The 25,443-nt window shown below is 41.4% G+C and overlaps 1 protein-coding gene across 1 annotated transcript in view; it reads right to left on the bottom strand.

Moving 5' to 3' along the window:
• Window positions 1-17,722: 17,722 nt before the first annotated feature.
• Window positions 17,723-25,443, bottom strand: part of LOC127570484 (proline-rich protein 36-like) — a 44,219-nt gene continuing 36,498 nt past the window's right edge. The window contains exons 14-16 of the mRNA XM_052016112.1: window positions 23,469-23,504; window positions 21,020-21,055; window positions 17,723-17,796 (exon numbers count right to left, since the gene is read on the bottom strand). Coding sequence (XP_051872072.1) covers window positions 17,723-17,796; window positions 21,020-21,055; window positions 23,469-23,504 — 146 coding nt within the window. The remainder of the gene's footprint in view (window positions 17,797-21,019; window positions 21,056-23,468; window positions 23,505-25,443) is intronic.

The raw sequence follows: 25,443 nt of genomic DNA, 5'->3' as shown, positions 1-25,443 counted from the left end.
TCCGAGTTATCCTCTGGTCTCACACCAGTCCAATTTGTATATATTGCTGTACTTTTATTGTCACTATATCAAGATTTTAGAACTTTCTAACAGCACTAAACAGTACTATCACTAAAAAAAGAATGCAGAGGTTCAGGAGATGGTGGGCTGAAGGGCCTGTTTCTGTGCTGCACTGTTCTATGTTCTATTTCTGCGTTCATCTTTCCACCTTCCTCAGGGCAACCTGGGAAAGGCACTAAATGCTGGCATTGCCGGTCATGTCCAGATCCGATCAGAGAATTAGAAAAATAATCTGATCCATTCAAAGATTTCTTCCTGATAGAGTCAGAGTTATACAACATTGAAACAGGCCCTTCGGCCCAACTGGTCCATGCCGACCAAGATACCCCATCCAAACTAGTCCCATTTGGCCCATAACTTTCTAAACCTTTCCAATCCATGTACCTGTCCAACTGTCTTTTAAAAGTTGTTATTGTACCTGCCTCAACCACTTCCTCTGGCAGCTCATTCCACACACATACCACCCTTTGTGTAAAAAAAGTTGCCCCTCAAGTTCCTATTTAATCTTTCTCCTCTGATGTACTCACTAATTTATCTGTCAAACAACATTACTGAAATGGAGCATTTGGTTGTTTCTTTTTGGAGGGGGGGTGGAGAGGGTGGAACTACAGCAGAAATAGCTAATGTCCTGATTGGCATGATTGTTTGATGGGCCAGGTGCTAAACCCTAAGGTAAGAAACTAAAACATAAATTCACAAGATGAGTAGATACTGGTATTAGGACTATTATTTTTCTTAATATATTAATAACTGTAAGTTATCCTGGGCTGTACAAATAGAGGGATACAAGAGCAAGAAGATTATGATGAACCTTTATAAAACACCACTTGTCATACATTGACATTGCATCCAGTAGTGCCATCCTTTACAAATAATGTGAAGGCTTTGGAGAGGATGCAGAAGAGATTTACCAAAATTAAGATTTGCCAAAGTCAAAGTCAGTTTTTTTTCATCTGCACAAGTACATGTGTGCACAGGTGCAATGAAAAACTTACTTGCAGTGGCATCACAGGCACAAAGCATCATATAGGCAGCGTTCATAAGGAAAAGATTAACATAAATTATGCACAATTTTTACAAGAAAGAACACAATTAGAACAAAAAAAAACAAGGAGTCCAAAACCAGGGGGCATAGGTTTAGGGCGAGAGAGGAAAGATTTAAAAAGGACCTGAGGGGCAACTTTTTCACAAGTGAGTGGTAGGTATATGGAACGAGCTGCCAGAGGAAGTGGGTGAGGCAGGTACAAAAGTATCATTTAAGAAGCACTTGGATAGGTACACGGAAGGGTGGACCTTGGAGGGATATGGGCTGAATGCAGGAAATTTAGACTAGCTGGGTGGTCACTGTGGTTGGCGTGGACACGTTGGGCTGAATGGCCTGTATCCGCGCTGTGTTGCTCTATGACTCTAAATGAATTCAGGGATGATTTCGTAACATGGATAGTCTGGAGAAGCTGTTGTTGCTCTCCTTTGGACAGGTCTTTGTGAGGAAATCTGACGGAGGTTTTAAAAATTATGATGGACAAAGACAGTAGATACAAATAATTTCTGTTGCTGGAAGAGTCAAGGGACAGAGAATGAATCTGATTAGAACAAGAACCAAAAGTGACATGAGTAAAATACTTTTTACAGTGATAGGTTAGCGAATCCACAGCCACAGGCAGCGATGGAAACAGAAAGGGAACTGAGGAATTAGATGAAATGAATGGATTTGTAAGGCTATGGGGAGATTATGGGACAATGGGACAAACTGGATGTTTGCTCATGTCGAACCAATACATATAGTGAGCTGAATTGCCTCCTTTCTTGTTGTAATCAATTCAGGATTCTGTCAGAATCAATATTGACTGCTGAGGATATAGTGGGGATTTTTTTTTGTGCTCTTTTAATTTGGGAATCTGGCTTGCTCAAAGCCCTTTACCATGGCTTGAGAGAAATGGTCACTTCAAAGGATAACATAACAATCACAAAACTGGACTACTAACCATTTTGCGACCTGTCAAGTGCGCAAGATCCCTCAGTACTTTCCGGGGAAATAGCTTCATACGTTTTCCTCAGCCTGCGTTCCACGTCAAGCTTCTTTCGCTCTGCTTCTAGTTTCTCATTGAAGTCATCATCACCTTTGTCATCCATATTCCCCTCCTCCCCTGGTCACTCCACGTTGCAAATCTTGATTGTAGGTCCCAGCCAACTCTGGCATCACATGTTAACTTTAAAGCTTTATGACATGGGAGGAAAAATAGTGACAAAATCACAATGTTTATGATCTCATCAAATTTAAATTAACTCATCTGAAGGTCCTAAGTTTAAAGAAACAGGTGCAGAGAAGTTTCACTGATATAGTTCCAGGGGATAAGGAATTTCAGCTAAAAGATTAGACTGGTTAAATTGACCATGTTTCACCTTGGGGGAAAGAAGTTTGAGACCAGATTTGATAGAAATGTACAAGATTATAGCTGACTTAGGTAGGATAAATAGAGAGATGCTGTTCCTATTAATGGATCGTCCAAGAACCAGGGATCATGGATTTAAACTTTTGGCCAGAAAATGGAAGGGGGATGTGAGGACGTTTTTCTAAAGCAGATTGTAGGAACTCACTGCCTGTAAAGCTCATAGAATCATAGAATAATAGAATAATAGAGGGAGTAAAAATAAAATCAATCAGGGCTTTCAAAAAGGAAATGAATAATCATTTGAGAGATAAATGAATAGGTATGGGGAAAAAGTATGGGATTAAGACTGAAGTATTTCTCTGCTAGAAGTTGACAGAGACTCAAATGAGTTGAATGGCCACCCACTGTGATCCTGTGAAGAAGTACGTGAGAACATGTGATGGATAACAGGTTGGTGTGCTCACATTAATTAGTAGAAAGCACAAGGCTATAAAAATCTGGCCTCCTTTCTCTGACTGCTAGTTTTCCTCATCTACCTTCCCCTTTCATGTGCACCTTCCTGAAGCTACAAGGAGAGAAGTGTCCATGCCTACAATTCCCTCTCCTACTATCATCATCTTCATCCCCTTAACCTCCTGCACGCACCACATCATTTTCACAGCAATATTATGTGGTACACACAAAGCAGCTCATTGTGGAGGCTGAGTTGTTTTTGTGGCCCCAAGGTTTCTTTACACCTAAAATAAGATTTCAGAATGTCTAAGGTCTGCTTTATCAACCCACTTGCACAGAGCCCTTTATGTCCATCATACCAGATGCTGGTGAGGCTGCATTTGAAATAGTCTGTTGTCCTGCTGTAGGAAAGATGTCATTAAGCTGGAGAGAGAGCAGAAAAGATTATGAGGACGTTGCCAGGACTGAGTTATAGAGAGAGGTTGAGCAGGACTTTATTCACCCGAGCATAGGAGAATGAGGGGTTGTCTTATGGAGGTGTATAAAATCATGAGGGGAATAGATAGGGTGAATGAACATAGTCTTTTTCCCAGGGTTGAGGAATCAAGAATTAGGGGGCATAGATTTAAGGTGAGAGAGGAAAGATTTAATAGGAACCTGAGGGGCAACTGAGGCAGGTACGTTAGCAATATTTAAAAGACACTTGGACAGGTACATGGATAGGAAGGTTTAGAAGGATATGGGCCAAATGTAGGCAAGTGGGACTAGCTTAGTTAGGCATCTTGGTCACCATGGACTAGCTAGGCTGAAGGGCCCGTTTCCATGCTGTATGACTATCTATATACCTCATTCATTGGAAGTTAAAACAATGATGGGAAACCCAGATCACTCAGCATCCATGTGAATAAATGGCCTTGAGTTGTCTGGTGGCATGGTGGACTGTAACCTAAGGAGACACATGCACTGCAAGATGGAAGAATCTGAAACAAAAAATAGATTGCTAGAAAAACCTCAGTGAGTCAAGCGACATCAGGCAAAGGGATGGTTGACATTTTAGGTCGAGACCTTGCATCAGGACGTCATGAAAACTTTCTGAATTTTGGGCATACATGCGCAAGATAAATTGTTTACACTACCTCTCATTAATCCATTGAAAATGTTCCTGTTTGTGAGACTGAGTTGCCATTTATACCTGTGAACGACATGTGCTTACTGACAGCTGTTTCTAGCCCTAGCGGAAAGGCTATTTTAATTACACTGATCTCATTTTATTCCTCTCCTTCTGCTGAGAAGGCTGTCTGCCTGAATATGAGATTCGCAGGTAAACGAATGTGGATTTGAGGTTACCAGCCAGGATCTTATAAAATGGCAGATCAAGCCTGAAGGACTAAGTGACCTACTTCTGCTCCTAATTTGTATGCATGGTTTTTATGTAGTAATACATCTTTGCTACTGTGCCGAAATCTTCAGGTAATTGAGGCCATAATACAATTTGCCTCCTAATTAACTGCTGCTTCTGCATATTAGCTTTCAATAACTTGTATAAATGGACACCCAGCACATCTTGTTCAGCCAGAAGTTCTGGAGAGATGATCCATCTCGGCCTCTTCCAAAGATCTCCACTGTCAATGAAGACAGTCTCCAGTCATTTCATCTCACTCCACGTCATGTCAAAACTTGGCAGAGACCACTGAATCCAGAGAATACTATGGGGCCAGACAACATTGCAGCTCGGTTACTGAAGATCTGCACTCCAGATGTAGTTGTATCTCTGGCCAAACTGTTCCAGTACAGATGCTACACTGGCTTCAACCTAGTTTGTCCCATTAACAAAAAAGTCGAGACAAATACAATCTAATTACCACCTAATCAATTTATTCTCAACCATCAGCAAATTGATGGAAGCTATATCAGCAGTGCTATCAAGTGGCACTTACTCACCAATAACCAACTCACTGATGCCAACAACTTCCCAAGATCTTTTCCAAGGAGGCTAAAGAAATTTGGTTGTCCCCTTTGACCCTCACCAACTTTTATAGATGCACCATAGAAAGCATCCTATCTGGATGTATCATGGATTGGTACGGCAACTGCTCTGCCCAGGACCGCAAGAAACTGCACAGAGTTGTGGACACAGCCCAGCGCACAACGGACACCAGCCTCCCCTCCTTGGACTCTGTCTTTACCTCTCGTTGTCTTGGTGAAGCAGCCAGCATAATCAAAGACCCCACCCACCCAGGACATTCTCTCTTCTCTCCTCTTCCTTCGGGTAGAAGATACAGGAGCCTGAAGGCATGTATCACCAGACTTAAGGACAGCTTCTACCCCACTGTGATAAGACTATTGAACAGTTCCCTTATACAATGAGATGGACTATGACCTCATGATCTACCTTGTTGTGACCTTGCACCTTATTGCACTGCACTTTCTCTGTAGCTGTGACACTTTACTCTGTACTGTTATTGTTTTTACCTGTATTACATCAATGCATTCTGTACTAACTCAATGTAACTGCACTGTGTAATGAATTAACCTGTACGATCGGTTTGTAAGACAAGCTTTTCACTGTACCTCGGTACGAGTGACAATAATAAACCAATACCAATACCAATCTCTCTGCTCCAGAACACATCAGAGCCATGGTCCAAAAATGGACCAAAGAGCTTACTTCTGGAGGTGACAGAGAGTTTCCTTGACATCAAGGCAGCATTTGACGAATGCCATGGTAAAATTGAAGTCAATGCACAAAGAAAAAGCAATCCAATGGCTCACACAAGGAAAATGGTTTTAGTTGTCAGAGGTCAATAATCCCAGCCTGAGATTTCCTTGGGGCAAAAATCCTCAGCTGCTTTCTTCTACTGTCTTCATTCTCCCTCTACAAAAAGGTTGGAAATAGGGATGCTTGCTTCACAAGATCACAAGACAAAGGAGCAGAAGTAGGCCATTCAGCCCATCGAGTCTGCTCCGTCACTTCACCATGAGCTAAACTATTCTCCCATCTAACCCAATTCCCTGCCTTTTCCCCATATCCCTTGATACCCTGACTAATTAGATACCTATCAACCTCCTCCTTAAACACCCCCAATCATCGGGCCTCCACAGCTGTATGTGGCAACGAATTTCATAAATCCAGGACCCTGTGGCTAAAGAAATTTCTCCTCATCTCTGTCCTAAATGGGTACCCTCTAATTCTAAGACTGTGCCCTCTTGTCCTGGACTCACCCACCAAGGGAAACAGCTTAGCCACATCTACTCTGTCCAGTCCTTTCAACATTCTAAATGTTTCTATGAGGTCCCCTCTCATTCTTCTGTACTCCAACGAATACAGTCCAAGAGCCGACAAACGCTTGTTGTACAATGTTCAATTCCATTTGCAGCTCATCAGCACATGAAGCAGCTCATGCCTGCATGCACGAAGACCTAGACAACATTCAGGTATTATAAGTGGCAAGAAACATTCATGCCACAAAATTGCCAGACAATGACCAATGACCAAGAGAGAATCTAAAACCTACTCTTGACATTCAATGGCATTACCATTGCAGGGCACCAGAGTCCAGAAACTCAACTACATATAAACCATGGCTACAAGGGCAGGTCAGAGGCTGGATATCCTGCAGTGAGTGACTCACTCCTGACCTCACAAGTCCTTTCAAATAAATCAGAGTGTGATGGAATATTCTCCACTTGCATGGATGAGTTCAACACCAACAACTCTCAAGAAGCTTGACATGATCCAGTACAAAGCAACCGCTTGGTTGGAACCCTGTCAACCAACCTAAGCAATAATTCCCTCCACCACTGCCACACATTGGCTACAGTCTGCGTCAAATACAAAATACACTGCAATTACTCACCCATGCCCCGAAAGCATATCTCAAACCCATAGCCTATACCACCAGGAAAGAATAGGGCAGCAGGCGCATGGGAAAAGCTGAACCTGCAGACTCCCACCCTCACTGCCCACCCCTCGTCAACAGTTATGCACTATCCTAGCTTAGAACTATATCGCCAGTCCTTTGCCATTGCTGGATCTCAATCTTGGGACTCACAGCAATCGCACATTGGGAGCCCCTTCACCAGTATGCAGTTCAATAAGGTGGTTCAAGAAGGTGGCTCACCACTTCCTCCTTGTGGGCAATTCGGTACAGGCCATAAATGTGGTAATACTAATAAATCAGCATTGCTAATTTCCAATTAGTTTTCCATTATCAGTGAACTTGGAAATTATACATTTGGTTATTTCTGTTTTCATTCACACTTGGTCCTTTCAGTCAAATAGTTGAGAAGGATTGTGAATAGTTGGGGGGGCAAGCACTGGTTTTGCACTAATCATAGTCTGACTATTAAGGAACATCAGTTTATTTCTTTTCTAGTTTTTAACTAATTCTCAATTCTTGCCAGTATATTACCCCCAATTTATCTTCAGTAACTTCCTTTGTGGTTCCTTTATTGAAAGCCTTCTTAAATTCCAGATACACTACATCCACTGTTCCCCACTCTTCAAATCGACTTGATTCATCCTCAAAGGACACCAATAGGTTAGTCAAACATGATTTTCTTTCCATCAGTCCACATTGACTTTGTTCAATCATATTATTATTTTCCAAATATCTTGATACGGGTCATTTATTACTGATTCCAGCATTTTTCCCATTGACCAGTGTTAGGCTAACAGGTAGGTAGAACATAGAACATAGAACAGTACAGCACAGTAATAGGCCCCTCAGCCCATAATGTCTATGCCAAACACAGTGCCAAATTAAACTAAATCTCTTCGATTTTAGTTTAGTGCCTGCACATGATTCATATCCCTCCATTCCCTGCATTTTCATGTGTCTATCTAACAGCCTCTTAAACGCCACTATCATAAGACCATAAGACAAAGGAGCAGCCCATCGAGTCTGCTCTGCCATTCTATCATGGGCTGATCCATTCTCCCATTTAGCCCCACTCCCCCACCTTCTCACCATAACCTTTGATGCCCTGGCTACTCAGATACCTATCAATCTCTGCCTTAAATACACCCAATGACTTTGCCTCCACAGCCGCCCGTGGCAACAAATTCCGCAGATTCACCACTCTCCGGCTAAAGAAATTTTTCCGCATCTCTGTTCTGAATGGGCACCCTTCAATCCTGAAGTCGTGCCCTCTTTTACTAGACTCCTCTACTACATCTACTCTGTCCAGGCCTTTTAACATTCAAAATATTTCTATGAGGTCCCCCCTCATTCTTCTGAACTCCAAGGAGTACAGCACAAGAGCCGTCAAACATTCCTCATATGTTAACCCTCTCACTCCTGGAATCATTCCAGTGAATCTTCTCTGAACCTTCTCCAATGTCAGCACATCCTTTCTTAAATAAGGAGCCCAAAACTGCACACAGTACTCCAAGTGAGGTCTTATCAATACCTTACAGAGCCTCAACATCACATCCCTGCTCTTATATTCTATTCCTCTAGAAATGAATGCCAACATTGCATTCGCCTTCTTCACCACCAACTCATCGTATCTGCTTTCACCACTACCCCTGGCAGCCAATTCCAGGCAGCTACCATTCTCTGTGTAAAATACTTGCTTGCCCTGCACATTTCCTTTCCCCCTCACACCCTAAATGCATGTCCTCTAGTACTTGACATTTCTACCCTGGAAAAAAGATTCTGACTGTCTACCCTATCTATGCCTCTCTTAATTTTATAAACTTCTATCGGGTCTCCCCTCAGCCTTGGATGGTCCAAGGAAAACAACCCAGGTTTGTCCAATCTCTCCTAGTAGCTCATACCCTCTAATCCAGGCAGCATCCTGGTAAACCTCTTATGCATCCTCTCCAAAGCCTCCACATCCTTCCTGTAATGGGGCAACCAAAATATCACACAATATTCCAAGTGCAGTCTAACCAAAGTTTTGTGCTTGGCAACTGAGTCTCCTCAGCACCCTTGGCTGGAGAACTCCCTGCTCTCTGGATGAAGAAATTTCTTTTCGTCTCTGTCTTGAATGGCCAATACCTCATCTTGAGACTGTGATGACTGGTTCTAGACAACCCAACCAGGGCAAATGCCATCCTTGAATCTCCACTACCCAGCACTATAAGAAATTTGCATTTTTCAATGAGATCACTACTCATTCTTTGACATCCTAGACAGCATGGTCTCAGACTGCTTAATCTCTCCTCAGGACAATTCCTCCATTCCAGGATTTGGTCCATGGATCCTTAATGGCACTCCCTCAATCACAAATATATCCTTCCTTAGATGAAACGTAATTGTATGCAATATTCCAGATGCAGTCTCATCGGGGCCCTATATATCTCCAGTATACTTCTTTACTCTTGCACTCAAATCCTCTTGCAATAAAGACCAACATACTAGTTGCCTTCCTAATTATTTCCTGTACCTGTACATTAACTTTCTGTGATATGTGCACAAAGACATCCAGTTCCCAATGAATACAAATTCTTTTCAATCTTTCACCATTTACAAAAACACCCTGGTACCTACTTTTTCCACCAAAGTATTCAAGCTCAAGTTTGTCCCTATTATATTCCATCTGCTTTGTCCTAATCCATTCACATAACCTATCTACTTCTGTCCTTTAGTCTTTCTGCATCTTCTTCACAATTCACACAATCACAATCACTTTGTATCATCAACACACCTGGATATATTATACATGGTCCCATCGTCCACATCATTGATATGGATTGTGAACAGCTGATGTCCCAGCACCATTCTCTGTTGCACTCCACCAGTCACAGCCACCCAACTCATAATTGGTCCATTCATTCCTACTCTTTAGTTTCTGTTGGTTAACCAATCCTCAGCGTACACTGGTATATTAATCCCAATCCCAAGTGCTCTAATTTTGTTTAATAACTTCTTGTTGTCTATAACACCCTGGATGTCGAGCAATATTGAAGGAGAAATAAAGAAAGAAAGGAAGCATATTCCTGCATAGTGAATTGAAAATGGAGAAGGCCCTTCAGGAGTATGGAAAGTGCAAGAGGTACATAAAAATTCAAGGGCAAAGAGAAAGCACAAAATATCACTGACGGACAAGACGAAAGAAAATCTCAAAGTGTTTTATGTATATTAAGGACAAGAGTGTAACCAGGGAAAGAGTAAGGCCCCTTATGGACCATAGGGGCAATCTGTGCATGGAGCCAGAGGTGAGAGCTTAAATGAATGCCTTTCATTAATATTCACTACGACAGTGTAGTTGGAGAATTCAGGGAGGGGCCGGTGAAACCCTAGAACATGTTATTACCGAAAAGGTGTTAGTCAGTTAAATGGTGGATAAAGACCCAGGACTGACGAGATGTATTCCATGCTGCCATTGGAGGCAAGGGAAGGGCAATTACTAGGGCATTAACAGAGATTTTTAAATCCTGGCTGGCCACAGGTAAACTGCCAGATGAGTGGAGGATAGCAAAAGTGGTACCATTATTCAAGAAAGGGAGCACAAGAAAGGCCTGTGTGTCTATCAGTGGCAGAGATGTTTTTGATTACAGACTAATCTACATTTGGAAAGGCAGAGGCTAATCAGAGACAGCCAGCATATCTTCGTTAGGGGAAGATGTTGTCTGATCGATTTGATCAAAATTTTTGAAAAGGTAATAAAATATAAAGATGGGGCAATCTATATGAACTTCCGTCAGGTGTTTGACAAGGTCCACATGGGAATTTGGTCCAAAAGGACGGAGCTCATGTGATCCAAGGTAAGCTTGATCTAAAACTGGCTTGGTAATAGGAGACAGGGGATGATGATGGAGGATCATTTTGTGAGGAAGCCTGTGACCAGTGGTGAAACAAAGGGATCGGTATTGGGACCCTGACTGTTTATTAATTAGATATAAACACATGATTCACATCTATCACAGCAGGTCAGGCAGCACCTATGGAGGGAAATAAACAGTCGACATTTCGGGTCGAGGCCCTTCATCAGGACTGGTGAAGGGTCTTGACCCGAAACATCGACTGTTTATTTGCCTCCATAGGCGCTGCCTGACCTGCTGAGTTCCTCCAGCACTTTGTGTGTGTTGCTCCAGATTCCAGCATCTGCAGAATCTCTTGTGTCTCTATGATTCATATCTATGATTAGTATGTTTGCAGATGACACAAATATTGATGATGGTGTTGAAAATGAGGAGGAGGGTCTTGGACTACACAATAATATTGACCAATTGGTAAAATGGGCAAAGCAGTGGCAGATGGAATTTAATCCTAATAAGTCCAAGGTGATACACCATGGGAGTAGGACTACTAAGCGTAGGACATACATAATGAATGGTACGGCTCCAGGGAGTATTGAAAAACAGAGGGATCTTGGTGAATATCCAAGGCTCCCCAATTGTGATAACACAGATAAAGTAATGAAGACGACATTTGGGATACTATCATTAATTAAGCCAAGGCACTCAACATGAGAGCAAGGTACAGCTTTGTAAACAGCTGGAATACTGCATGGGAAGGATGTGATTGCACGGGGAAGCGTACAGAGGAGATTCATCAGGATGTTGCCTGGGATGCAGCATTTTAAGCCATGTTTGTTTTCCTTGGAGCGGAGGAAGCAGAGGGGTATTGGTATTGGTATTGGTTTATTATTGTCACTTGTACCGAGGTACAGTGGGAAAACTTGTCTTGCAAACTGATCATACAGGTCAATTCATTACACAGCGCCATTACATTGAGTTAGTACAGAGTGCATTGAGGTAGTACAGGTAAGAACAATAACAGTACAGAGTAAAGTGTCACAGCTACAGAGAAAGTGCAGTGCAATAAGGTACAAGGTCACAACAAGGTAGATCGTGAAGTCAGAGTCCATCTCATTGTATAAGGGAAACATTCAATAGTCTTATCACAGTAGGGTAGAAGCTGTCCTTAAGTCTGGTGGTACGTGCCCTCAGGCTCCTGTATCTTCTACCCGATGGAAGAGGAGAGAAGAGAGAATGTCCAGGGTGGGTGGCGTCTTTGATTATGGGGGCTGTTTCACCAAGACAAGAGGTAAAGACAGAGTCCAAGGAGGTGAGGCTGGTGTCCGTGATGCATCTGACAGAAATTAAAAGGGGCATAGATAAGACAGATAATAGGAAACATTTCTGCTTAGCAGTAGTATCTAAATCTAGAGGGCGTAGGTTTAGTGTAAGAGATAAATTATTTAGAGGGGATCTGAGGTGGAATATTTCACTCAGAGTACTTTTTTTTAAAATGTTGATCTTTTTCAGGAGTTCCCACAGATCTGTGAGAGTATATCAGTACTCAGTGTGGTGTGCTATGGAGACACAAAAAACTGCAAATGCTGAAACTTGGAGCAAAAAACAAACTATTGGAGGAACTCAGTGGATCAGGCAGCATCTGTGGAGGCAAAGGGAAGGTCAACACTTTGAATGGAGACCTTGCATCAGCACAGAGTGTAGACGAAAGACAGCCAGTATATAGAAGTGAGAGGGAGAAGAGAAACAGAGGGAGGGGTGTGTCTCCACCCAAATTGTCAACCTCAGATGCTGCTTTACCTACTGAGTTCCTCCAGCAGTTTGTTTCTTTTGATATGTTATGGGGCTTGGGGAAGGTTATAACTTTATCTACACAGCCATTTTTTAGGCTTCAGCCTGCACAGTGACCACTGAGAAGTATTTGACCATATAAATTGAGGTCTCATAGCAGCATGAGGTCAACAAAGTCTGAACTTCCAGCAGGACCAATAGCTGGTGATCAGGAACAGGGCCTTGTTTAGATGAGATTTTTTGTTCATGTATGCTAAATGCATTGAAAGAAATTGAAGCCCTTTCACAACTGTTGTCAAACAACTCCATTCAAGATGCAGGAGATGGCCCTGACTCCTTTCCAGATCCCTGAGAATATCCTGGAATTCAGCACCAAGGGGCTGAAAGTATTGTCATCCCTCAGAAGGAAAGTTAAAAAACTAAGCATTCATAAATTGAAGAATTTTTACACTACCCTTAAAACTGGAATGAAAGACCCTTTATTGCCACTGCTAATCAAACACAGTCCAATTAATGAAGGTGTCACATTGTGATGACATTTTCTCAATTTGTTGACCTTTCCTCACTCATGTGCCCTTTTACCAACATGGGGAAATTCCACAAGCAATATTAACATGTCCAGTGGTTGAGGTTCTCATAATGTTACTGCACACTGTGTTCAGAATACTTCCAGGACCCTCTGCAAGTGAAGATGTCTCGTTCCCCATGATCTTCAAATGTTCATTTTCTGCATGTAGCATGTATGTCTTTCAACCTTCTAAAGCCTGTAGAAGAAATTGATAGGTCCATCAGAATTATATGGAAAGATCACCAAATTGAAATATTAATTCTGTTTCCCCCTCTACAGTTATTGCCTGATCTGTTGAGTATTTCCAACATTTTCTGTTTTTATTTCAACTCTGCATCATCTGCATTTTTTCTTTCCCATAACGTTGCTAAATTGAACTGAGTTATAGGACGTAAAACAGTATTGCACAGGAACAGGTCCTTCAGCCCACGATGTCTGTGTTGACCATGATGTCAATTTAAACTGCACGTCTGCCTGAAGGTGGTCTATATTCCTCAATCCCCTGCCTGTTCATGTGTCTAAATGCCTCAAATGTTGTTATCATATCTGCTTCCACCAGTTCCACTGGCAGCACATTCCAGGCAACTACCACTCTCTGTGTAAAAAAAAACTTGTAAATCTTGTTTAAACTTTCCCCCTCTCACCATAAATCTATTTCCTCTAGCATTTGACATTTCTACCTTGGGAAAAAGACTCTGACTATCTACCCTATCTATGCCTGTCATAATTTTATATACTTCGATTAGGTTACCCTGAGCCTCTGATGCTCCAAAGCCATCCAAGTTTGTCCAACCTCTCCTTGTATCCAATACTCTCTAATCCAGGCAGCATCCTGGTGAACCTCTTCTGCACCCTCTCCAAAGCTTCCACATCCTTCCTGTAATGGGGTGACCAGAACTCCACACAGTGCTCCAAATGTGGCCCAAAACAAAGCTTTATACGGCTGCAACATGACTTCCCAACTTTTATACTCAACACCCTTACAATTAAGGCAAGCATACCACATGCCTTCTTTACCACCCTTTCTTCTTACGCTGCTCTATATGAATTACTTGTAAATCCCTGGTTTCCTCTCTCGCCGTTCTAAAATAATGAAGGACATGCTCAATATTCTAATCTAAAGGAATGTTTCTAAATCAGCAAAACTTTTGAGAACAAGAGTCACAGAGACAGCAGACGCTGGAATGTGGAACAAAAAATAAACTGTAGGAGGAACTAAGTGGGTCAAGTAACATCTGTAGAGGCAAAGTGATGGTCTGCATTTTGGATTAAGACTCTGCATCAGGACTGAGAGTGTAAATGGGAAATAGTGTAAAGAGGTGAGAGGGAGGGGTGAGACCAGGGACTTATAGGTGATAGGCGGAACCAGGTGAGGTTGGGGGGGTGATGGGCAGATGAAGCCAGGTGGAAGAGGGGAGAGTTTTGAGATAGAGGCTGGTGGGTGATAGGTGGAAACAGATACAGAAAAAAATTGAGCAGATGGAGCCAGGTGAGGGGGAGAGGAGAGGAAAGGTAGAGACGGAGGCTGGAAGGTGATAAGTGGAAGCAGATAAGGGAGGCCTGAAGGGCAAATGGAATCAGATAAGGGTTGGGATAAGAAAGGTAGGCCAAGAGAAAAGAAACCCATGTGGATAGGTGTGTGGGTGATGGGCAGATGGAACCAGGTGAGGGAGGGTAACAAATCCAGGTAACAGGGAGGAGAGGAATGCAGAAGGTGAACAAAAGGAGAGAGAACCTATGTGGACCTAGGTATGGGAAAGGAACACAGCAATGTGGTTACAAATCTTTGGACAATTTTAGGTACGACCTTTGTTTTATATAGCTACAACATGACTTCCTTACTCTTATACTCAGTGCCCCAACCAATGAAAGCAAGCATGACATACACCTTCTTTACCACCCTATCTACTCATGTGACCACTTTTAGGGAGCTATGGACTTGGACCCCAAAATCCCTCTGTACATCAATGCTGTTAAGGGTCTTTCCAGTAACTGTATACTTTCCCCTGTATGCTAATCCTTTGTTCTTCATTTAAGGAGAGGTTTAGAGGAATATGAGTGAAATGGAGGTAGAAGGGACTAGCTCAGGAAGGCATCTTGGTTGGCATGGACGAGTTGGGCAGAAAGAATGTGGAACAAAAAATAAACTGTAGGAGGAACTAAGTGGGTCAAGTAACATCTGTAGAGGCAAAGTGATGGTCTGCATTTTGGATTGAGACTCTGCATCAGGACTGAGAGTGTAAGCGGGAAATAGTGTAAAGAGGTTTTCCATGCTGTATAACTCTATGACTCTCAGATTGCTTTGTGCCACAATATTTTGTAGACTCACTCACTCCATTGAAATAACAATTTTCTTTTTCAGTCTTCCTTCCAAAGTGGATAGCCTCACATTTTCATAATTGATATTCCATCTGCCACCTCCTTGCCCATTCACATTAGCCTTGCCTCTTGACAGTGGTATTTCTTTCAGTTTGGTATCACATTAAATTCTTGTTTAATCACTCCTATTGATTTTCTGTTGTTTTACCCATTAACAGATTTAGTATAGACAGGGTGAGTGGTCTTTTTATCAGGCTTGCGGAATCAAAAATTAGACAACATGGTTTTAAGGTTAGAGGTGAAAGGTTGAATAAGAACTTGAGGGGCAACTTTTTTTTTTTACACAGCAGGTGCTAGATATTTGGAACCTGCTGCCAGAGAAAGTGGTTTAGACAGGTACGTTCAATATATTTAAGGAGTATTTGGACAGGTATTGGATGACAAGAGTTTAGAGGGATATAGGCCAAGTGCTGGGAAATGGGATTAGCTTGAATATACATCTTGGTTGGCATGGACAAGTATGGGCTGAAAGACCCTTTTCCGTGCTGTACAACTCTGACTCTACTGTGGAGAGTCTGTCTCACTGTGTTCATGTGACTCCCATTACTCAGTGTAAAGAGACCATGCTGTGACAGCACAGTAACTGTGAAACCCAAGTACATTTTTTCTAATTCATGATTTTTTAGTGTTTTAAAACTTACTTAATTCGGTGTAATAGTGGCGGGCTTCATATCTTGATGGCTATTGTATCCGTGGTTAGGGTCCTGTTGTTAACAAGAGAACAAAAACTCTTAGTAGACCATAACCAATAAGATCATTACTCCAGATGAGTATGAAGAAGAGGCTGCAAGGGTGAAAGGGGTAGAATTCAGGTTAAAATGGATGAGATAGTGAAGTGAGCAGGTGCACAGAAGTTTAAAGTGCTTTTAAAGAGGTCTAATATAGAGAACAATATATTACAAATGGCACAATTTTGAAAACTACAGATAAACAAATACTTTATCATCCATGTAGATATCTTTAAGGTGGTAGAGTAAGTTGATAAGACGATAGAAGCTTTTGAATTGCTTTATCAATGGATCACTGGATCACAGAAAAATTACAGTACAGATAGAATCTGTACTAGTTCTATATGATAGCAATGTTTAAGAGGCATTTAGACAGACACACGAACAGGCAGAGAATGGAGGGATACAAACCAGATGAAGGCAGATGGGATTAGTTTAATTTGGCATCATGGTTGACACAGACATTGTGGGCTAAAGAGCCTGTTTGTGTGCTGCATTGTGCTATATTTTGTGTTCTAAAAGCAGACCTGTTAGTTCCACACTTCTGTCTTGCAAACAAATATATGAACATATGAATTAGGAGCAGGAGTTGGCCACTAAGCCCCTTGAGCAGACTCTGCCATTTAATAAGATCATTACTGATCTGACTGCAACATCGATTCTGCTTTTTTGTCTACCTGCAATAACTGTTCATCCCGATGCTTATTAATCCATCTGCTTCTACTTTAAAAATGTTCAAAGACTCTGTTTCCTGTCCTTTGGGGAAGAGAGTTCCAATGATTCATGACTTTCTGAGAAAAAAATACATCTAAATTCTTTGTTAAATGGGCAACCTCTTATTGTTGAATGCTGACCACTACTTCTTGATTCTCCCATAACAGAAAATATCTTCTCCACATCTATCCTGTTAAGAGCCCTCGGGATCTTATACATTTCAATCAAGTCATCTCTCACTCATCCAAACAAAGTTGATACAAGCCTAGCTTGTCTAATCTTTCCTCATAAGATACCCCATCCGTTCTAGGTGTTAATCTAGTAAATATGAACTTTCACATTTCATACTTGTTTGGATTTAATTCCATCTGCCACTGCGCTACCCAACTTTCCAGGTAATCTATGTTCTACTTTATCCTTAGACAACTTTCTTCACTATCTACGACTCCACCAAGTTTCATACTTTAGTTTACCAATGTACGTATTTCAGTTTAAATCTTTCTTTACTCCCGAACATACCTCATCGCCATGGAGGGTTTTTCTTGTTGGCAGATCTCCGTGCTTTGCCTGTTATTGGGCACAGAAAATAGTACTTGGTTTAAGGATTAAAATTATTATTCAGTTATAATTACATTTATAATTAAAGAACTCTCCTTGGCGGTATCGTTATCTTTGCTTCATTCACAGAATATGTGTGTCATTAGCAAAACTAGCATTTCTTGACTGTCTTGAAAAGATGACACTTGATAGGGCATCGTCTAATCACAGTGACCATTCCAAAGGATTTCAAAATCGTGCAATAAAGAAGAAAGACCTCTAATCCAATAATATAACTACTAATGTACCTCATCCTCTCCTTTCCTTCAGGCTCCATCATGGTCTATGTCATTTGATTGACATGGATTATTCTCCTTAGCACCCTGACCAACTACTGAATGACAGGCCCTTGCTCCTCCACTGACATACTTGCTGGGTGGTTGGTTACCACAGATCCTTTCTTTCCTGTACACAGTTTCAAAATTGCCATCAAAATCCACTTTCATAAAAAAATCCAGTTTCTATCTTTCTGAACTTTCCAACAGACACCTCTTCTTTAACCTGACTTTGCGTTTGCTTTCTTAGACATTCAGTTATGAACTAATCTCCAAAAAAATATTTGATCAAGTCATTCCAATCTGCCTTTGGCCCTTCTTACAACAACAAGATGGCCAAAATCTGCCATGACCCTGACCATGGGGTGTTATTGTTTTTTAAACTTCCTGAGTCCCTCTACAGCCAATGACAATATCACAGCTCACACAAAAGAAACTAGTTGTAGTTGGAGTTCAATCATCCCATGACATCACTGCAAGAGTTCCTTGTGACTTTGTTCTAGGCCCAACCATATTCAGCTGCTTTGTCAATGACCTTGCTTCCAACATGAGATCAGAAGTGAGGATCTTCAGTAATAATTGACCAATATTCAATTTCATTCACAATTTCCTCACCGAATGAAGCAGTCCATGCCTGCATGCAACAAAACTAATTCAGCATTCAGGAGGGAACTGGAAAGTAGCAATAATATTTGCAATGACTATCTCTAACAAGAGAGGTCCTAACCATGTACTAAATGGCATTACCATCACCAGCTCCCCCAATTTCAACATGCTGTAGGTCAAGATTGACAAGAAACTCAGTTGGACCAGCCACATATTACTATGGCTACAAAAGTAGGTCAGAGGCTGGGGTGGGAATTCTGTGGTGAGTTTCTCACCTCCTCCCTTCCAGATTCTTTTTGCCATCTACAAGGCACAAATCCAGGGTGTGATGGACTTACCCGAACAATTACAGCTTCAACAACTTTCAGCAACCTCAACACCATCCAGGAAAAAACAGCCTAGTTGATTGGCACCTCATCAAACACTCTAATCACTTGTTTCCTCAACCACCAGCATTCAGTAGCTGCTGTGTTTACCTTCTGCAAGATGCACCGCTGTTACTCGCCTAAGCTGCTTTGATGGCACACCTCAGACTTGCAGCTTTTACCACCAAATAGGACAAGGGCAACAGGTTCATGAGAGACAGTCCATTTACAGGTTTCCTTCCAAGTTGTACACTATCCTAATTTGGAAACATATCACCAGTCCTTTATCATCATTGGGTTTAAGTCCTGGAATTCACTACCCAATAGCTCTGTTGGAACATCTTCACCAGAAGGACTGCAATGGTCCAAGGAGAAGTCTGACCAACATCTTCTCAAGGGCATTTAGGGATGAACAATAAAATGTTGACTTTGAGAAAGATATTAAAAATTTTCATAAGATTATTGGCTTGATAAGTATCCCCTCCTTCAAGAATTTAAAATGATGTGGTTCTGAGATGGGTTACATGTGTCTGGTCTCTATGCACTTCACATCAGTAATGTCATGAGGTTGACCTGAAGTAGCTACATCATCTTATTGAGAGGTAACTTACATGGGGGACATGGAGTCAGGTTTCTTCGTGGTGCAGATTGACGAATAGTGGCTCTGGTCTGACGAAGACTGCGTGTTACCGGAGCTAGGGAAGAGATTAAAGAATGAATGGCAACACCTACACTCACACCTCTCACATTAATGATTTGAATAGAAGAACATCTTGCTCCAAATGTAAAGAGCCCTGATAAGATTGCATAGTGTGTACACGTTTTGTCTCCCCACCTGAGGAAGGATATACTTGTGATCAAGGAATACAGTGAATTTTCACCAGATTGATCCCCGGGATGGTGAATTTGTTGTATCAGAAGTTAAGCAGATGGGGTCAAATAAATTTGGAAGAATGAAGGGTGTTCTCATTTAAAAAGTATAAAATTCTTGTGGTTAAATGTAAGATGATGTTTCCCTTGATTGGGGTGTTTAGAACCAAGGATCTCAGTCTCAAAAAATAAGGGAGTCGTCATTCAGAAGGGAGATGAAAAGAAATTTCTTCACCCGTAGGGTAGAGGTTTTTTGGAATTATCTACCCAGGGCACTTTATTTTTCACTGCATTTTGCTTCTTTTTCCAACATTTTGAGAAGGAATTTTTGGCCTCCCAAAATATTTCTATTTTCACTCCTAACCCAACCACTGACATACATTCCCCCAACTACCAGATGTAAATGCTCAATCCAGACATCTCCCCCTCAGTTCCCGCGAGCCGTTGGGCACGGAGCTAGTTTAAAGAATCCAATAGTTATTCTCTCTGGGACGACTCCATCTATATCTATATGAGTTCAATGGAACTAAATTTCAATATGCTGCCACTGTTATCCAGTATTTAGTGTGACAAGGGATGAATTTCTAGGAAATACTTCCCCCCCCCCTCCAAAAATACTTACAGAGTTACACTCTACTCTATTCACCAGCAATGATCCCCTGAAATCATTCACCTCAACATGACAGTTAACCTACATCTAGCCTTCCTCTCCATACCCATACTTCCTCACCTTACTGATTTAGACATTGACACGTCAATCAAAATCAAGTATCTCATTACTCATTTATATAGCCCCTGAGACCATTTGTCTTACATGGTAAATCAATTACCAAATTGAGGAATTGAAGTATGCAGCTTAGCATATGCTAACTGAGGGCATAAACCAGTGTTTTGAGTCTCCCAACGTTGGTTCTGCAGTACACTAAATCCTTCAAATGGCTTTTTCCCCAAAACAACTGAACTCAACCGTTAATTATAACCACTTGCTGATGGAGCAGGAGTCCTTGGACATAGAGCTAAGAAGAAAAGGCAACATCTCAACGTCCACGTTATGCATCAAGAAAATGCTATATAAGGTTTAGATGTATCAGTGGTATATGTTCATTGGGTAAATAATCATACTTTAATAGAGATCAATTCCAGTTGCTCATATTAAGATCATAACAAATACAAGAAAGTATATATCATTCAATAAGAAATTCCTTTACCTCAGTACCACTTTCCACATCAATTTATTCCCTTCCCAATGACGATCCTCCAGTGCACTTAACCCTTCAAAATCAAACCCAGATTCCTTCAACTGAAATCAACCATTAATTATACTTACTACTTGCTGAGGCTTCTACTCGTGGAGCAGGTTTCCTTGGACACACAGCTGAAAGAAATGATACTGTGTCAAGTGTTCTGAGTCTCCCAGTGTTGGTTCCCCAGTACACTAAATCCTCGAATAGCAATTTTTCCGAAAACAAACCTGAATTTCTTCAACTGAAATCAACTGTTAATTATACTCACCGCTTGCTGGTGGAGTAGTGGTCCTTGGACGTACAGCTAAAAAGAAAAAAATAAAGTCTCAATGTCCACATGATGCATCAAGAAAGTGCCATATAATGTTTAGGTGTATTAGCAGTAATTGTAGCTCATTATGTGGATCAATATCTGTAAGTTAGCCCTTGAAGTGTAGGTCGATACAGTATAATCTCCCTTTAGTGAGGGTACTCGTAAATACTTACACCAGATAGGGCTTAAAGTCTTGACTTAAGTTTAGAGCCCTCGGATGGTACACTCAATATCACCTCAGAGGAACGCAGTCCTAATGCAGGGTTTTGAACCGAGACATTAACAATTCCTTCCCCCCCACCACCCACAGATGCTGCTCCACTCACTGAGTTCCTCCAGCAGATTGTTTGTTACATGTAAATAATGACACTCTAATAGAACATAAATTTGTGTTCCTCATATTAAGACCATAAGGAATACAAGACGGTATGTACCATTCTGCACCCAATTCCTACCTCGCCGTTCAATAAGAAAATGTCTGTTCCTTTACCTCAGCACCACTTTCCTGTGCTAACCCCACACCAAATGATGCCCCTTATATCCAAAAATCCAACTGTAGGGATAGGAAAAGTTTAGAGGGATATGGGTCAAATGTGAGCAAATGGGACAAGCTTAGATGGGAATTTCGTCGGCATAGACGAGTTGGTCTGAAGTGGCTATTTCCGGGCTGTGTTACTCTATGACTCTGTCCTTTTCCAGGATACTATTTAGCACTGGAGTCTCACTGAGTAATCTACACGTTGCTCAACACTGAGCCTTCCTTGCATTTCAACAGCACTCAAAACTATTTTCCAATGGGGATTTATCCACATCTAACACTTTCTCTTGCAAGAGGGCATGAAGATGAATCAAAGGCATGGAGACATCAAAGGCAACTATGGGAACTGCATGCATGGAAGCATAGGTTTCAGCATCCAAGCTTTTATGCAACTAGTACTTACAGGGATCCATCCTCCCAGCTGGATTTCTGAGGATAATCAAAATCCCTAACAAAAATCCCTCAGAAGTTAGAGATTAAATTTTCTTTTGGTTAGTAAAATGTCTGGAAGTGGGTGCAATTTTGCACTACCCAGCTTTGACTTATTTTGCACTACATTACACTTTTTTTCAACATTTTGAGAAGGAATTTTTGGCCACTGTCTCCAACCCCAAAATATTTATATTCTCATTCATAACCCAACCACTGACATATATTTCCCCAACTTCTAGATGTAAATGCCTAATCTGTCTTCACATCCAGTAATTAGTTCCCTGTTCAAACCTCCCATTCTCTCTAGGACTACTCCCTGATAGATATGACTTCAATGGAAGTGAATTTCAATATGCTGCCACTGTTATCCAGTATTTAGTGTGACAAGAGATGAATATCTGGGAAATACCACCCTCCCCAAAAAAAAGCCTGACAGAGCTACTCTCCCCTCTATTCGCCAGTAATGATACTCTCCCCTGAAACCACTCACATCAACATGACATATAATCTACATATAGCCTTCCTCTCCACACCCATACAGATTTCCCATCTCCCTACTGACTTAGACACTGACATATCAATCAAAATCAGGTAGCTCATTACTCACTTATATAGACCCTGAGACTATTTGCTTTACATGGTAAATCAATTACTAAATTGACCTTAATGGATTAATTGAAGTATGCAGCTTAGCATATGCTAACTAAGGGTATAAACCAGTGTTTCGAGTCTCCCAACGTTGGTTCTGCAGTACACTAAATCCTTCAAATGGCTTTTTCCCAAAACAACTGAAATCAGCTGTTAATTATACTTACCACTGGCTGGTGGAGCAGGAATCCTTGGACATACAAAGTGCTATATAAGGTTTAGATGTATCAGCGGTATATGTTCATTGGGTAAATAATCATACTTTAATAGAGCTCAATTCAAGTTGCTCATATTAAGACCATGGAGGAATTTAAGATAGAGGGATATGTGGGAGGAGGGGGTTAGATAGTCTTAGGTGTGGTTTGAAGGGCAGCACAACATGGTGGGCCAAAGGGCCTGTATTGTGCTGTATTGTTCTATGGTTCTATAACAAATACAAGCAAGTATATATCATTCAATAAGATAATAGCAATTCCTTTACCTCAGCACCACTTTCCACGCCAATTTATTCCCTTCCCAATGTCGATCCTCCAGTGCACTTAACCCTTCAAAATCAAACCCAGATTCCTTCAACTGAAATCAACCATTAATTATACTTACTACTTGCTGAGGCTTCTACTCGTGGAGCAGGTCTCCTTGGACACACAGCTGAAAGAAATGATAATGTGTCAAGTGTTCCGAGTCTCCCAATGTTGGTTCCGCAGTACACTAAATCCTCGAATAGCAATTTTTCCCCAAAACAAACCTGAATTTCTTCAAGTGAAATCAACAGTTAATTATACTCACCACTTGCTGGTGGAGCAGCAGTCCTTGGACGTACAGCTAAAAAGAAAAAAATAAAGTCTCAATGTCCACATGATGCATCAAGAAAGTGCCATATAAGGTTTAGGTGTATTAGCAGTGGTTGTGGTTCATTATGTGGATCAATATCTGTGATTCATTCTATATTCTACAAATGAAACATCTTTTTAAATGTATACTTAATATAACATTCAGTGAAGGTACATATTGCCGCTTTTATATGCTTAATTTGGTGTCCCACAATATAAATACACTGTCTGCTGACTTTCAGATAAGTATTTCAGGTGATAATCAGCATCAGACCCACATCTAACACATTCCTGTACCAACCCCACACCAAATGATGCCCTTAATATCCAAAAATCTATCAATCTCTTTCAGAACACTTCACAGAACTGAGGTCATTTGCTGACACACCAAATGGGTTGTACAAAACTGTTACTGTATCATACCACTGATTAATTTCTCTTCCTGCCTTCCCTCATTAACTCCGCAACTTCTAACCAATATTCCCTGCTCAGGCTCTTGATATAATCAAGGCGAAACAATGGGGTCCACGTTAATCTAATTAAACACTCCAGTCACCTGGCCTGAAAACGTGGTTGGAAAACATCACACGCCAATGATGTCAACTAAGTGGAAAAACAGCATAAATGTTAGAAGGCGGTCAGGCTCGTTAAGAATGACAGGTGAAATGACAGAGAGAAAGGGTGGCACAAAGAACACATAGAATTCATTCCTCAGCCTTTGGTTTTTGCGACGGACGACTTGCTTGTCAGCAACTTGTTAGTATGACTTTTTAGCTTGTAAGAATTGTACTTGTGTTTGGAACTCCTTTGTAAGTTAAAGATCTTTGTTAAGAAGTACTTATTGGAATTAAACGTGTCTCACTTAAAATAAAATAAACTGCTTAGACTGCTTCCTTAGCTGGATGTATCTCCTCGGTTGGGCGGGGGGGGGGGGGGGGCGGGGGTGGCGGTGGGGGTGGTCTCACTGCTCGAGATAGTGATTATTGTCAGCTAGACCTTACCGTGGAGACTAAAGTAGTGAAGTAAGTTAGCCCTTGAAGTGTAGGTTGATACAGTATAATCTCCCTTTAGTGAGGGTACTCGTAAATACTTACACCAGATAGGGCTTAAAGTCTTGACTTAAGTTTAGAGCCCTCGGATGGTACACTCAATATCACCTCAGAGGAACGCAGTCCTAATGCAGGGTTTTGAACTGAGACATTAACAATTCCTTCCCCCCCACCACCCACAGATGCTGCTCCACTCACTGAGTTCCTCCAGCAGATTGTTTGTTACATGTAAATAATGACACTCTAATAGAACATAAATTTGTGTTCCTCATATTGAGACCATAAGGAATACAAGACGGTATGTACCATTCTGCACCCAATTCCTACCTCGCCGTTCAATAAGAAAATGTCTGTTCCTTTACCTCAGCACCACTTTCCTGTGCTAACCCCACACCAAATGATGCCCCTTATATCCAAAAATCCAACTGTAGGGATAGGAAAAGTTTAGAGGGATATGGGTCAAATGTGAGCAAATGGGACAAGCTTAGATGGGAATTTCGTCGGCATAGACGAGTTGGTCCGAAGTGGCTATTTCCGGGCTGTGTTACTCTATGACTCTGTCCTTTTCCAGGATACTATTTAGCACTGGAGTCTCACTGAGTAATCTACACATTGCTCAACACTGAGCCTTCCTTGCATTTCAACAGCACTCAAAACTATTTTCCAATGGGGATTTATCCACATCTAACACTTTCTCTTGCAAGAGGGCATGAAGATGAATCAAAGGCATGGAGACATCAAAGGCAACTATGGAAACTGCATGCAAGGAAGCATAGGTTTCAGCATCCAAGCTTTTATGCAACTAGTACTTACAGGGATCCATCCTCCCAGCTGGATTTCTGAGGATAATCAAAATCCCTAACAAAAACCCCTCAGAAGTTA

This window comes from Pristis pectinata, chromosome 5 (genome assembly GCF_009764475.1).
Source record: "Pristis pectinata isolate sPriPec2 chromosome 5, sPriPec2.1.pri, whole genome shotgun sequence".
NCBI lineage: Eukaryota > Metazoa > Chordata > Chondrichthyes > Rhinopristiformes > Pristidae > Pristis > Pristis pectinata.
Note: the sequence above shows the minus strand (reverse complement) of the source record. Positions and strands in the feature narration are given on the sequence as shown.